This window comes from Toxorhynchites rutilus, chromosome 1, assembly GCF_029784135.1.
Source record: "Toxorhynchites rutilus septentrionalis strain SRP chromosome 1, ASM2978413v1, whole genome shotgun sequence".
Taxonomy (NCBI): Eukaryota; Metazoa; Arthropoda; class Insecta; order Diptera; family Culicidae; genus Toxorhynchites; species Toxorhynchites rutilus.
Genome location: NC_073744.1, coordinates 18260085 through 18274666, shown reverse-complemented (window position 1 = coordinate 18274666; position 14582 = coordinate 18260085). Strand labels below are relative to the sequence as shown.

The window sequence follows — 14582 nt, the reverse complement described above, 5'->3', positions numbered from 1 at the left end:
TCCATTCAATCAAGATTTGTTACTTTATTGTACTCGTTTCGTTTGTGAAGGCTTTCTCGTATTTTAATCTGTTGGACGGATTTGTTCCAGATTTAGAACTCATCAAGTAAATATTGTGGGCACCAAAAAAAATTACGCTAAAACATTCAATGCGCAGGGGATGAGAGGTTGAAACAGACACCGAGACGATCCTAAGAGAAAATTAAAATCAATTTGTTCATTTCTTAATACTTTTACAAACCCAATCCATTCCCTCCTGTTGGTAAGGCAAGACATGTAAGTTGTTAATCGAATTATTCAATTATCCACCACACGGTGTGCGGACCGAAAATAATGGAAGAAAAATGGTGGAAACATACCTTCACCCCCGTTCCTTCCAGAGCTGAACAAGCCTGAATCTGCCAGGTACGATCTTTCAACTTGACAAGCTTAAGGCACTCGGCTATCTCGGACGCCTTCAGGGCACCTGCGATGTCTTGCTTGTTGGCAAACACTAACAGTGGGACGCGCTTTAATTTATCGTCCAGCAGAAGTTCCGCCAGCTCGTCGCCGGTTTCCTCCAAGCGCTTGCGATCACTGGAGTCTATCACGTAAATCTTAAACATAAATCGTCGTCGTTGTAGAGTTTGTATTCGAGGAAAGTTGATGCAATTTACCAGAACATCGGTGTTCTCGAAATAGTTCTTCCAATATGGGCGAATCTTGCTCTGACCGCCGATATCCCACACGTTGAGCTTGAAGCCATCCGAGACGACGGATTTAATGTTGAATCCTGCTGTAGGTGTGACCTTTTGAGAAGAACAGATAGTTTCAATTGTTGGCTTGATCAAGGAGAAAACTTCGATCGATATATTTCATTTTTTTAATGAAGGCAAATTATTTCATAGAAGTGATGACCATACATTCTGTCAAATATATACCGGGAATTCGTATTTTTGAAGAAATAAAAATATTCACACTAGGCCCCTTCTGAAGCAATAGACGGATTTCGCGCCAACTCGACCAGATGTTGGCATGACCCTCTCAGAACTCAATGAAACTTTCTGGGCGTGAAGACCTTACTTAATTAAGCAACTTAGCATACTTCGTTTTCCAAAAAATTATCTAGACTAACATATGAAAAGGGCTAAATATTGTTGATCATTTTTTTATAATTTTTTTTAATAGAAAATGGTAAATCCTACAAAAAAGTGATCTAGTGCGTTTTTTTTTGTAGTCAAATACCATATGTTTCAATTCAAAGAGCAACGACAGGTCTCAAACAATAGCCGTCTGCCAAAAATCTCTTGATAGTTCGATCTGGTATCGAATAGTTGTTGTAGATCATCATTTTACATTATTTCATTCATAACATATGACGAATGATTCGGTACAAGTATTATAATTTACATTTTTTTACTAGGTAAATTATGGGTGGTATTTGACTATAAAAACAAGCTGAAAACTGTACTTAAGCATCCAAGGGTCTCCATAAATCCATTTCTACCTGTTATTGATTTTTCTATAGCTGTACAAAGAAAAGAAAAAATAAAAAATTTCCAAGAAAAAATCTTGAAAAGTTTTGTAGGAAAACTTTTTTGCCAATCCCATAGACGAGTTGGCGCGAAATCCGTCAATACACTTTTGGAATTGCCTTCAGTTCACGCAGCGTTTTTATTTCTTCTATGCAATGGGTCCCACGAAGCGGTAATTTGAGTTTCGGAAATAGCAAAAAGTCACACGGGGCCATATCTGGAGAGTCTTCTTCTTCTTCAATGGCACTAACGTTCCTAGAGGAACTTCGCCGTCTCAACGTAGTATTACTTGCGTCATTTTTATTAGTACTTAGTTGAGATTTCTATGCCAAATAACACGCCTTGAATGCATTCTGAGTGGCAAGCTCTAGAATACGCGTGATCACAGTGCAAGTCGGAGGAAATTTCTTTGACGAAAAATTCCCCCGACCAGAACGGGAATCGAACCCGAACACCCGGCATGTTAGTTATGACGCTAACCACTCGGCCAAGGGAGCACCATATATCTGGAGAGTACGGTGCTTCTTTAATCATATTCGTGCCATTAATGGTAAAAATTCGATCGATGAGCTGGTGCATTATCGTGGTGCAACATCCAAGTCTGGCCGTTCGCGATGATTTTTTTCTCTCAAGCGCCTCATAACGCTAAGATAAATCCTGTTAGCGACCGCCTGGCCCTCCGGAAAGAATTCCGAATAAAAAACATCATGTCAAAAACCGCTTAGCAAAAAATGTGAACTTGTTCTTAATGACGCTGTAAACAAACCAAATTACAGATTTTATCCAAAATTGATATTAAGACAGTATATTACACCAAGGCATTAGTACCAAATAAAAAAAAAATAAAAATCGAAAAATGTAAAATTCCATATTCCCGGTATATATTAGACATACGTTAAGAGCCATCCTTCAGAGGTTCTCTTCCGGAATTCAATAATTTTTAGATCAGCTTTTTGCCGACAAAGGAAATAATTTTTTCCTGGAAAACAAAAATTATAATTGCAAGGAACAAGAGTACGGTAGGATTTTTTTTTCAACCTTAATCGATCCAATCGACAGCCGGAAGCGAAATTCGTAGTTTTCTAAAAAAAAAAAGAAAGAAGAGAAGGGAATTTTAGCTCTAATCACCTGTGTAACCTCCTCGGAAGCCAACTGTTTCAAAAGGGTAGTTTTTCCAGCGTTATCTAGTCCTAGTAACAATATTCTCAGCTCTTTCTCGGGAGCCGAACGCAACTTTCTGAGCAGCGACAAAAGACCCTAAAAATTGAACGTTTATGAAGAAGGTTTATCAATGTTGTCGTTGTTTCACGGAACTCGATTATTGGAATGTGGCATCTATTTACAATGTTCTGGATGTCAGTTGCCCGATTTCTAATGGTCTAGACGGGAATATTACAAGTCGATTTGTAGACACAAATAAATTCAGAAATATGTAGATCATTCGACAGTTCTACTCTGAAATTTCCTTAGGACTGTCCTAGAAAGTGTGGACACGTGCAGATTTTCGTAAAATAAAAAAATGTTGAAATTTTAATTTTGATTAAATATTAGCTGACCCGGCAAACTTCATTCTGTCCAAAATGGATTTTTTGTTATCAATGCTTTTTTTTACTAAGCGAACGTTCATGGGTCCAATTGCAGAACTATTCATTGATTGATCTTCTAATTGACTAATTTGCGATTAAATGTTTCTCTAATTCACTCCAAATTTTGAAAAATCGGCCAGAAAAAAACGTCTGAACCAAATGAAAACTGGTTCCGATATTGTTGCCCACTACACACACACACACACACACACACACACACACACACACACACACACATGGCCGTGGAGTTGCCGGCCTAGAATAGCACTTCGGGTCTTGGTCCCTGTCCCTGTCGTATGAGGCGACTAATCGGGTGACAACGCGAGTAAGGGCGCGGTAAAGCCTATTGGAGATTGCACGGGGGAAATACCGTGTACAGGAGCCACGAAAGGAGTGCCAAGCACATCAGGATTGACGCCAGTAAGATCCTGATTACGACATACTGGTTACGACATAGAAAACGGACACGATACGGAAACGATTTCAACACGACGCTAAAGGCTGACAGTCGTACTATCCTGTTCCCTGAGTAAGGAAGGGTGACACCGTCCTGAAATGGCGTTTGGGCTAATAGTGCGGTTGCCCCCGTCCCGGTAATAACTTGGCAAGTCTTCGGGTACGTTCGATGCTCGTCTAGGCCCAGGCACTAGGTACTAGGCGTCAGATGTCACATTCCTGACTTGCGCTGATCTGGCTCTGAACACGGTCCCCATGAAGGACCGTGTCAACCCCTGCATGGCCTCACTGCTTGCATAGATAACCATGGGATCACTGGTAGCGACTATGTACAACGAGCGGAGATAGCGGCCCGAAGTTGGGACCCAGAAAAATATGAATAGTTGCAATAACACACCAACAAACGATGGAGAGGAGAATGTGTTCGCGAGAAGCGGACGAATGCTGAGGTCACCTGTCACTCGAGTAGCCACAACGAGTACAAGCAACACAAAACCACAAGAAGTGTTTGCTGCCCAAGCATTCCAAGGAGATCTTGGCTCCGTACAGAGCCAGTTGTTTACGCTGACCTCAAGCGCATCCCAAGAAGGGCAACTTGGGAGGCTCAGCATCACGGACGTTAGGAAAAAGGTCAACGAACTTTACGAGTTCGTAAAGGACAAAAACAATGTCCACTTAAAAATAAAACATCTGGTGACGAGCATCAGATCGGTCGTCATGGTTGCTGAACGCGAGCATAAGGAGCTGCAGATGAGAGCAGAGGGTGCTGAAAAGGCTCTGCTCGAGGCGAATGAGAAACCCGTCGAGATACTTGAGACGCCGAAGGGTCCTCTGAACACACGATCGGACAAGAGAAGGAGGGACACCCCAGGAGAAGAAGAAGAGCTGAAAAAGGCCAAGAACGATCTGAGTAACGCGAAAGGAGGTGAAAGCAGTGAATGGCGTACTGTCGATAACCAGGCAGAAAAACGCAAAAAACAGAAGGAGAAGAAGAAAAAAGTTGAGCAGGAAAAGAAGAAACTCGGACCTCGAGTGGAGCGAATCAAGGGCGATGCTTTGATCGTTGAAGTGTCAGCAGGAGTATCGTATGCAGCTATCCTTCGGAAAGTGAGAGACGATCCGGAGTTGCAGACACTGGGCGAGAACGTCGTGAAAACTAGGCGCACGCAGAAAGGCGAGATGCTCTTCGAGCTTAAAAAAGATCCAGCGGTTAAGAGCTCCGCTTTCAAACAACTCATTGAGAAGTCACTAGGGGAGGAGGCGAAGGTGAGAGCTCTCTCTCAGGAATCAACCATCGAGTGCCGGTATCTGGACGAGATCACGACTGTTGAGGAATTGAGAACTGCGTTACAGTCACAATGTGACCTTGGCGATGTGCCAATGACAATCCGACTGAGAAAGGCATACGGTGGGACACAAACGGCCTCGATACGGCTCTCGAAACAAGCTGCGAATAAACTGGTGGAGAAGGGTAAAATAAAAGTGGGGTGGTCCGTGTGCCCGATGAAAGCTCCCCCTCGTATGGCCAAGCAAATGGAGAGATGCTTTCAATGCATGGGCTTCGGTCACCAGGCGAAAAACTGCGGTGGTCCTGACAGATCGAAATTGTGCAGGAAGTGCGGGACGGAAGGTCACGTTGCTAGAGACTGCACCAAGCAACCGAGGTGCATGTTGTGCAAGGAGGAGGACGGAAACGACCACGTCACAGGTAGCTTCAAATGTCCGGCGTACAAAAAGGCGATTGCGGGTTCGCAGTAATGGAGGTTACCCAGCTCAACCTCAATCATTGCGACATAGCACAGCAATTGTTGTGGCAGTCAACAACTGAAACTAAATGCGACGTTGCAATGATCGCAGAACCGTACCGAGTTCCTCGCGATAACGGAAAATGGGTGGTGGATAAAGCAGGGATGGCTGCAATACTAGTGATGGGAAGGTACCCCATCCAAGAAGTGGTGGAAAGCTCACAGGAAGGTTTCGTGATCGTCAAAATCAACGGAATCTTCATGTGTAGTTGCTATGCACCCCCAAGATGGTCAGCGGAGCAGTTTCACGAGATGTTGGACGTACTCACGGATAAGGTCAGCGGCCGCAAACCAGTCATCATCGGAGGAGACTTCAACGCCTGGGCTGAGGAGTGGGGAAGCAGATGCACCAACGCCAGGGGGTACAGCCTACTAGAAGCCTTCGCAAAACTAGACGTCACACTTCTGAACGAAGGCACTAGCAGCACCTTTCGAAGGGACGGCCGCGAATCCATCATCGATGTAACTTTCTGCAGTCCATCACTGGCGGCTAATACGAAGTGGAGAGTGTCGGAGGGATACACACACAGCGACCACCAGGCAATCCTGTATAGTGTCGGCTAACGGAATCCCGCAGCGGTACGGAATACAAAAACCTTTGAGCGGAAGTGGAGGACAAAGGTTTTTGACAAGGAGCTTTTCGTCGAAGCACTACGCATAGACAGCAGAACTCTTAATCTGAGCGCCGACGGGCTAACAGGAACATTGGTGAGGGCATGCGATACAGCGATGCCGAGAAGACTGAACCCGACGAATGAACGACGTCCAGCCTACTGGTGGAACGAGACACTCAGCATCCTCCGCGCTAACTGTCTACGAGCCAGAAGAAGAGTCCAGAGGGCACGAACCGATGTAGAGAGAGAGGAGCACCGCGCGTCTTTCCGAGCGACCAGAGCCGCCTTGAAACGAGAGATACGTAGGAGCAAATCGAACTGCTATAGGGAGCTGTGTCGTGACGTCGACGCAAATCCTTGGGGTGAAGCATATCGAATCGTGATGGCGAAATTCCGTAGTTCAACGACTCCCATGGAATTATGTCCGGAAAAACTCGAGGTCATTGTGAATGGACTCTTTCCGCAGCACGACCCACCGACGTGGCCACCCACACTGTACGGTGAGGACGAAGCAGAGAACGCACAAGTCACCAACGAAGAACTCATCGCGGTGGCAAAAGGTCTAAAGTTGAAAAAAGCACCCGGCCCCGACGGAATCCCCAATGTGGCCCTGAAATCGGCGATCCTTGCTTTCCCCGACATGTTCAGGGTGGTGCTGCAGAAATGCCTGGATGACGGTCTCTTCCCTGCGGAATGGAAGATACAAAAGTTGGTGCTGCTCCCGAAACCAGGAAAGCCACCTGGAGATCCAGCGTCGTATAGGCCTATTTGTTTGTTGGATACTTTGGGAAAGCTCTTGGAAAGGGTTATTCTCAACAGACTGGTGAAATGCACGGAGGATGACCACGGATTGTCGAAAATGCAGTTCGGGTTCCGGAAAGGAAAGTCGACAGTGGACGCTATTCGGACAGTTATCGAGAAAGCTCAGGTCTCGCTTAAACAAAAACGAAGAGGCGACCGTTACTGCGCGGTGATTTTGATTGACGTGAAGAACGCCTTCAATAGTGCCAGCTGGGAGGCCATCGCCGAGGCGCTACACAGATTGAAGGTCCCTAGCTACCTGTACAGGATACTGAGGAGTTATTTCCAGAATCGGATCCTGGTATACAACACAGACAGGGGACAGATAGTGAAGAATATCTCGGCGGGAGTTCCACAAGGCTCCATCCTAGGTCCTACGCTTTGGAACACGATGTACGACGGTGTTCTAAGGCTGAAGCTACCCAGAGGTGTGGAGATCGTGGGCTTCGCGGACGACATCGTAACAACGGTAATCGGCGAGACGCTTCAGGAGGTGGAAATGTTGGCGACTGAGGCTGTAGACATGATCGGTAGTTGGATGGACAGCGTAAAGCTCCAGATGGCACATCACAAAACCGAGGTGCTGTTAGTGAGCAATTGTAAGGCAGTGCTGCGGGCAGAGGTATCGGTCGGAGGACATACCATCGTTTCGAAGCGGGCGGTGAAGTACCTCGGAGTCATGATCGACGACCGGCTGAACTTCAACCAGCACGTCGACTATGCATGTGGGAAGGCGTCAAAGGCCATCAACGTGGTGGCGAGGATCATGCCAAATAGCTTTGGCCCAAGCAGCAGCAAGAGGCGTCTCTTGGCAAGTGTATCTTCGTCGATACTGAGGTATGGTGGCCCTGCCTGGTTGGCGGCTCTGGAAACCCACCGAAATCGGAGGAAGCTGAACAGCACATTCCGACTCATGGCCATGCGAGTCGTAAGTGCTTATAGGACCATTTCGACAGAAGCTGTGTGTGTAATCGCCGGAATGATTCCCATCTGCATCACTCTGGCGGAAGATAGCGAGTGCTACAAGCGACGGGAAAGCAGAGGTATCCGGAAATTGATGAGAGCGGAGTCGTTGGACAAATGGCAGTATGAATGGGATACGGCAGAAAATGGTAGATGGACGTACAGGCTGATACCGGTACTTTCGACCTGGTTGAACAGGAAACACGGTGAAGTTAACTTTTACTTGACGCAGTTTCTGTCTGGGCATGGCTGTTTCAGGCAATATCTACACCGGTTCGGGCACGCAGTTTCACCCCTCTGTCCGGACTGTGGAGATATGGAGGAAACACCGGAGCACGTCGTTTTTGTCTGTCCCAGGTTCATCGAAAGGCGCGAGGGGCTGCCTGCACTTCATGTCGAGAATATTGTGGAGGAGATGTGTCGCGACGAGATGATCTGGAATGCCGTGAGCAGTGCAATCACACAAATCATGTCGGAGCTGCAGCGAAGGTGGAGGGCTGACCAAAGTGCTGACAACGTCCGACGGTGAAAGGTGAACAACGGCGACGGCTGTTGCAAGAGATGGTACCTCACGAGAGTAGCTGTGACGGGGTGCGCGTTGTGTTGGAGGGCACCACCTAATCGGCTCTCCGCTGGGAAGAGAAATCCTGCGAGGGTGACTGTGACGGGGCGCGCGTCAAGTTGGAGGGCGCTTCCTAATCGGTGCACGTCTCGACAGGTAAACGGATACTGCCGCGGAGAACAGCAAAAGGCCTACCTGACAACGCCTGATCGTGGCCTGGATGGAGGAACACCGCGAACATTTCGAAGGAACGAGCATCAAGGATGAAGCCACGATCAAAATGGTGAATACCCCACGAGAGTAGCTGTGACGGAGTGCGCGTCAGGTTGGAGGGCACTGCCTAATCGGCGCTCCGTTGGGAAGAGAAATCCTGCGAGGGTGACTGTGACGGGGCGCGCGTCAAGTTGGAGGGCGCTTCCTAATCGGTTCACGTCTCGACAGGTGAGAAACCCCGCGAGGGTGGCTGTGACGGGTTGCGCGTCAAGTTGGAGGGCAATTCCTAATCGGTTCACGTCTCGACGGGTAAATTCAAAATGCCTGCGAAGAGGACATCAGCGCAGTGGAATTAATAACGAATGGAAAGAAAAAAATATTGAGAAAAAGGGAAGGACAACGCTAGTTTGCGTTGAAAACTCGAGAAGTGCATGAGCACAGCCGCCCCCTGAAGTAGTCGCCTAGATGTGGTCCCAGGGGGAATAAGGCAACGAGTAGAGGGCTTGGTTTTTGTGGGTGCGATCCCCACTCGACGTCTGGGTTAACCCTTCCCAGGTAAGGCTGGTAGAGCGTTCCTCACCTCTTTAAAAAAAAAAAACACACACACACACACACAAAACGTTTGGCAAAACGATGGATAAAAATTATTCATATAAAACAATTCAATAGTAGAATTTATTCATTTATTCAAAGCTAAATTTTCTACGATGGCAGCACTTCGAAAACAACTTCCCACAAACAAGTGCGGCTGTTCAACTGCAACAGAGATGCCAGGTTTGAAGATATGTCTTCATTTTGAAGATATTTGACTTACTTTGAAGACATTTGATTTTGCGGAGACCATTTGAAGACAGTATGAAATATGTGAAGACATTTCAGTATGATAGCTTACGTGAGTTTTTGAGAGATATTATTTCCATGAAATTCTAACTATTGACGGAGACGATCTGGCGTAGTGGTAACATCCATACCTCTCACGCAGAGATCACGAGTTCAATTCTCACTCCCGACATTCTTCCAAAAATGCAAGTAAAAGTGACAAACCAGCCGAAATGTGTTGTAAGTCACTATAATAGAGAAAAAAAAAAACTATTGACCGAAAATATCGTCAAAAGAAATAGGTGTTTTGTCTCAGTGTCATTCGCTCGTTTTTTTTATAAGTCTGACATGTTTATTTTTGTTCTCAGCGGAGACCAGGGCCCGAAATCTTCGACGTTGAAAAATGACGACCGACTCTACTCCCAGTAACTCCGCTTCGACTAGAGCTGCTTCGGCAGTCACCGCCAACAAAATAATGACTTGACTTGAAAATGAATTGACTAGCGTTGACTAGCGAGGATGACTAGTCCAGTCAGTGGTTATTTTAACTGACTCAACTAATGAATACAAATCTGCCTCTTCATTCAACTGACTTCAATCCACATTTCCATTTCCCCCTGACATTGATTTTGTACCCGCGTACCCAACCTTATCTTACGTCCATATAAAGAGAAACGAAAACCTGACTCCTGATGCAAAAAAGTAGTTACCCCATCAATGGACGGTTTATTTTCTACCCATCGTGAACTCAAACCAACGAACTTAGACATTTATCAAGTATGCTATAAAGGTCCTCGCGTTAGTATTAGTTAGTATTAGGCGTGCAAAAAAGCTCACACACAGCACGCTATTTTATACGTGTGGGTAATTTTCGTGTACGATACAAAAAAAATCTAGCTCACCTATAGCGTTTGTCAAACCACGGTGAACTCAAACATCGATACATGCATAAAGATACATGGGAAAGAGAGAGAGGAACGAATTCGTTTTGGGGGAAGTCACTTCAAAATGCAATGAGGACAATTTGACTGGGAAGAATGAAATGATATAGTCGAGTCGATAGAGGGAGGTAGCGACTAAATGCCCGACTGACTGTTCAGTCGTTTTGGCGGAGAAACTGGGTGAAGAAGCCAAAAGCCATTACTAACTGACTACGGATAAAGTCAGTCGGTAAGTCAGCCGACTATCCTCAGTTGACTATGACTATGCCGTGCCCTGGCGGAGACTTTTGTCTCGGGGCCATTCACTTACTTATTTCAAACTTTTCCAAGCAGAAAATCCCCATATAGAATGAATCCAACAAAAAAACTTTTACTTCAAATTCCGGAAAACTTCAAGCAGCCTGAATACATATTGTCTCTAGAAGACATTAGTTCATTTGCTTTCGAGAATTCCAATGATTGTGATATCGCATTTCTCGCGTAACTTTTGAAAAGATCCTAAGTAACAAATGTAAACAAATCGAGTTAATGGATGCACACTATTAGTTCTCAATCATTGAACACATTGCGAAAACAACCGTTCAAGTATCTATCCTTTTCACCTTCTTATCACCGATACAAAAAATGTCTAATGTACAGATCAGAATGTGAAGCACTCGACTGTAACTTCGGACGCCACTTTCCTCTGACGCTCGATCCGTCCGAAGTAACAAAGCAATCAAAACAACACGAAGTCGCACTTCGGACATTTTGAATTTCTGTTATTTTCTGGTGTAGATACCAAAGTAATTTGCCCAATGTACCGCTTTCAGTCAGAACGTCCAATGTAACATTTTCCGCTCGGAGGCTTCAATTTCAAACTAAAATCGCATAACAACAATAACGATTGGTTTTCCAGATTTATAATTGCCTGCTAGTGGTGAAAGTAGTGATCAAGATCGATTCCTTTTGAAACATTTCGCGGAACAATGTTCCGATCTTCAACTTCGTTTTTCTCGAGTTCATGTGAATGTTACATAGGACCTTTTCAAAAGTTACGCGCGAATTCTATTATTTTGGGCCTATACTATACAATAGATTAACCTAGATTTTTCAAACGACCACTACACAAAACGAAGGATTCCCGGTTACATATCGTTGCAATAAATAGTTTTACGAATATGGTTTGAGTTACAACCAAATCTTCAAAACTGAAATAAACAAATTGAGTTATCATAGTTCCGTTTTTGTGGATGAACTGGGGAAGAACTTTCCTCCGATGTGATGAAGACATTTTTTCATACCATGTGAAGATATTTGAAAAAATCACCTGGCATCCCTGAACTGCAAGCCAGCTGTGGGTCCAGTGGGTCCAACTGAGAAACGATTCTCATCCGTGGTTCGGTTGCCGGGAGACGAGCACCAAACAAATTTCAACATTTTTACTTTAAAAACTTCACCGTTTTTGAAAAAGTGACGCGCATTTGTGAACCGTAACTGAATTTGGTTTCCATCTACACTTACCATCTTGGTGGTTGCTTTCGTAGTGTTTTTAGCAGGAATAGCAATTTTTTCCAGCCGAAATTAGCCAGTGAACGGTGTTATGAAAACAACAGGTTCAGCGTTGGGATCACTCTCTCACACCGCACTTTCTCCTTCGAGTGTTTTGTTTCATGGGAGATGGATTCTGATGTGATTCGACGATGGAAAATGTCATGCGAATTACAGTAGAACTTTGATATGATGGCAGAGAAACTGGAAGAAGTTTTCCCTAAAATTTGGACTGCAGGACTCAATCCACTTGATTTGAGCAGAAATGGAAAACTTCATGGTAAGTTAGATTATTTCTATACGACGAAGTTAAAATATTGTTCAATTTTTTTTTCAGAAATAAACCTCAATGATTTCTTCAAAGTCAAGAAATTTTCCACCGAAAACACCAGCAATGCATACATCATTGAGTTTACTTCGACCCACGTGTTGATTGCTTCCGGACAGACTTTGTATTCCAATTCTGCTATCACTCAAAACGCCCACTGCATAGATTTCGATAGTCAAATTGTGCAACTGTCCGCCTGCACATGGTACTGCTTAGTACTGCTGGTCGATGGAAACTTGTTCAAGTACGATTTCCACGAAAATCGCCATACCAAGCTTGATTTTCTCACCGTAGAGAATGCAATGGTATCGGATGAAAAAGAAACAATCACTCACCTTGCCTGTGGTGATAAGCTTTCCATCGCTATTACTAGCAGAAAGTCAGTCTTCACCATCCCAAACAGGGTGTTCACATTTCCCAAACACATCCGGATCGCTAAAGTTGCAGCAGGACTGGAACACTGCCTTCTCCTGACATCTAATGGAGATTGTTATAGTTGGGGCGGCGGACTGTCAGTAGAATAAGTTAGTTGACACATGAGTTGTTTAAAGCTTGTTTGTTTTCAGACGCGGTCAGCTGGGAAACGGTGAGATTACACCGCATTACGAACGACCACAGTTGATCGAGGCTCTTGCTGGTGTTAAAATTTTGGACATCGCTGCCGGTGGGTGGCATTCTGGAGCAGTTTCCTCGTTTGGAGATTTGTACACCTGGGGATGGAACAGTAAGGGTCAGCTGGGGCTAGAGGGGGAGAAGCGAACGAGAGGGAGCGTGTTCGCTCTACCGCAACTGTTGGAAGTGCTGGATGCTGACGGTGTTGAGGTTTCGTTTGAAAAAATCTACTGTGGTAACGGATATTCAGCAGCGATAAGCACCACCGGTGCTATTTATTATGCCGGGGATGATATAACGAACAAAATAAAATATCAACAGATCCAGAAAGAAGCCAAAACAGAACGATTCAAGTTTTTCGATACAACCGCTTGCATTGATGGGAAAATTCGTCTAAAGAGCGGACCCAATACGATTATTTTTATGAATCAGATGAAGTTAGCGAGTAATAGTGGAGAATAAGCTTATGCTACTGTACCATAGATGGCCGTCGCATGTTAAATGTATCCTGGTTGCCAGATTGAGAATAGTCGGATTGCCGAAGTAATTTGAGCACGTGATTGTCGAATCGATTTTGACGATTAACCCACCAGTGCCCAGTGTATGAATATTAATACGCAAAAATGGCCGTTTTTGATGGAACTGAAGTGTTAAGCGCTTTTTAAATGATACCACATGACAATTTAAGAGTGTTTTTTGAGTCAGTGTCATTTTATCCGTAATTTTTGTTGTTTTGTTGTGTATTAAAGCTTGCAAAGTTCGAGTTTCTCGCAAAAGTCGCAAAGTAAACATAACCTACACCTGGGCAGTAATGGGTTAAGGACACTTAAATTCGAAATAACTTTTCTTTCTGGTTTGTTGGTTGGTTAACCTCATACTCGTTCGTTTCCATGACACACGTTACATAACAAGATTGTAGTTCAGCAACAATTATTTGAAAAACCGATAAAGTGAACGAAAGAACTACAATATTTCATCCGAAAATCCTTGACCTAATTTCTTAAATATCATGCGACTCTCAGGAAAGCAATAATGCTCCTCCATCGCTACGCGCTTCCAAACAACCCCGTACGGCAGTCGTATATCATCAGCTCGCAATACACGTTCGGAACCGCATCATTTAAACGGGGGGAACTCAATAAAAGATCGACGACATTGAACGCATAGAATGTCCGTGTCTCGGTGCAACACAATGCAATGCAATGCATGGCTCACAAGAGCGACGAAAAAATGAAGACACCACCACCAGCACCGAATGCACAAAGAAAACCTTCGCAAAGTACAATTCGACCAGCGACAGACAGAGACGCGCCCAATCCTGCGTATGCGGCTTAAACAATCGGAGGTGGGTGGCGATGCCAGACGAAGTTGGATCCCCCAAAAACTCGCTAGACTCCGACTGTTTCGCGTACCATACGTCAAGATGTGCATTGTACTTTTACGGCAGGGTAAACTTCGGTTATTGCATCGATGGTATAAGATATAAACAAGTCAGCGTTTATATTTTCTTTCGCCGAAAACCCAGCCGTCTGTCCGCGCCCCAAAAAGAGAGTGAAAATGGGATCAAGGCCAGCAAGTTTCTTCCCTCTTGTGCCGATTTTTTTTTCTGTCTGTTGTCATTATTATTACGCCGTGCATAATTTGGTTGCAGTCGGACCTTGTGCCCGAAAAAATGCATCGGAACAAGAGCAGAGGAACAGAGAGCAGCGCGGAGAATACCCAATATGCAATTGGGTACGTGGCGTGACGTGCAGTTTGATGCAGCTCACCGCATCAGGCGTGTAGGAAGGAACCGGTTTGCGTCTCGTTTTGCACATGTCTCATCATCCACGGTTAAA

At 44.9% G+C, this 14582-nt stretch overlaps 2 protein-coding genes across 5 annotated transcripts; one reads left to right on the top strand and one right to left on the bottom strand.

The window, feature by feature from the left end:
• Positions 1 to 11908, bottom strand: LOC129761735 (ADP-ribosylation factor-like protein 3). Of its 4 annotated transcripts, none has more exons than XM_055759480.1 (5): positions 11778 to 11908; positions 2643 to 2771; positions 657 to 788; positions 360 to 596; positions 1 to 256 (listed from the first exon to the last, which is right to left on the bottom strand). In XM_055759480.1, the coding sequence occupies exons 1-5, from the start codon at positions 11778 to 11780 to the stop codon at positions 218 to 220; spliced, it is 540 nt and encodes a 179-aa protein (XP_055615455.1). In that variant the 5' UTR covers positions 11781 to 11908; the 3' UTR covers positions 1 to 217. The 4 variants fall into 4 exon arrangements, with proteins under 4 accessions (XP_055615455.1, XP_055615454.1, XP_055615453.1 ...); XM_055759479.1 differs by having other exon boundaries at positions 1 to 191; XM_055759478.1 differs by having other exon boundaries at positions 1 to 596.
• LOC129761734 (E3 ISG15--protein ligase HERC5) lies at positions 11611 to 13685 on the top strand. Its single transcript, XM_055759477.1, has 3 exons — positions 11611 to 12084; positions 12142 to 12643; positions 12699 to 13685. The coding sequence occupies exons 1-3, from the start codon at positions 11994 to 11996 to the stop codon at positions 13204 to 13206; spliced, it is 1101 nt and encodes a 366-aa protein (XP_055615452.1). The 5' UTR covers positions 11611 to 11993; the 3' UTR covers positions 13207 to 13685.
• The last annotated feature ends 897 nt before the right edge of the window (positions 13686 to 14582 follow it).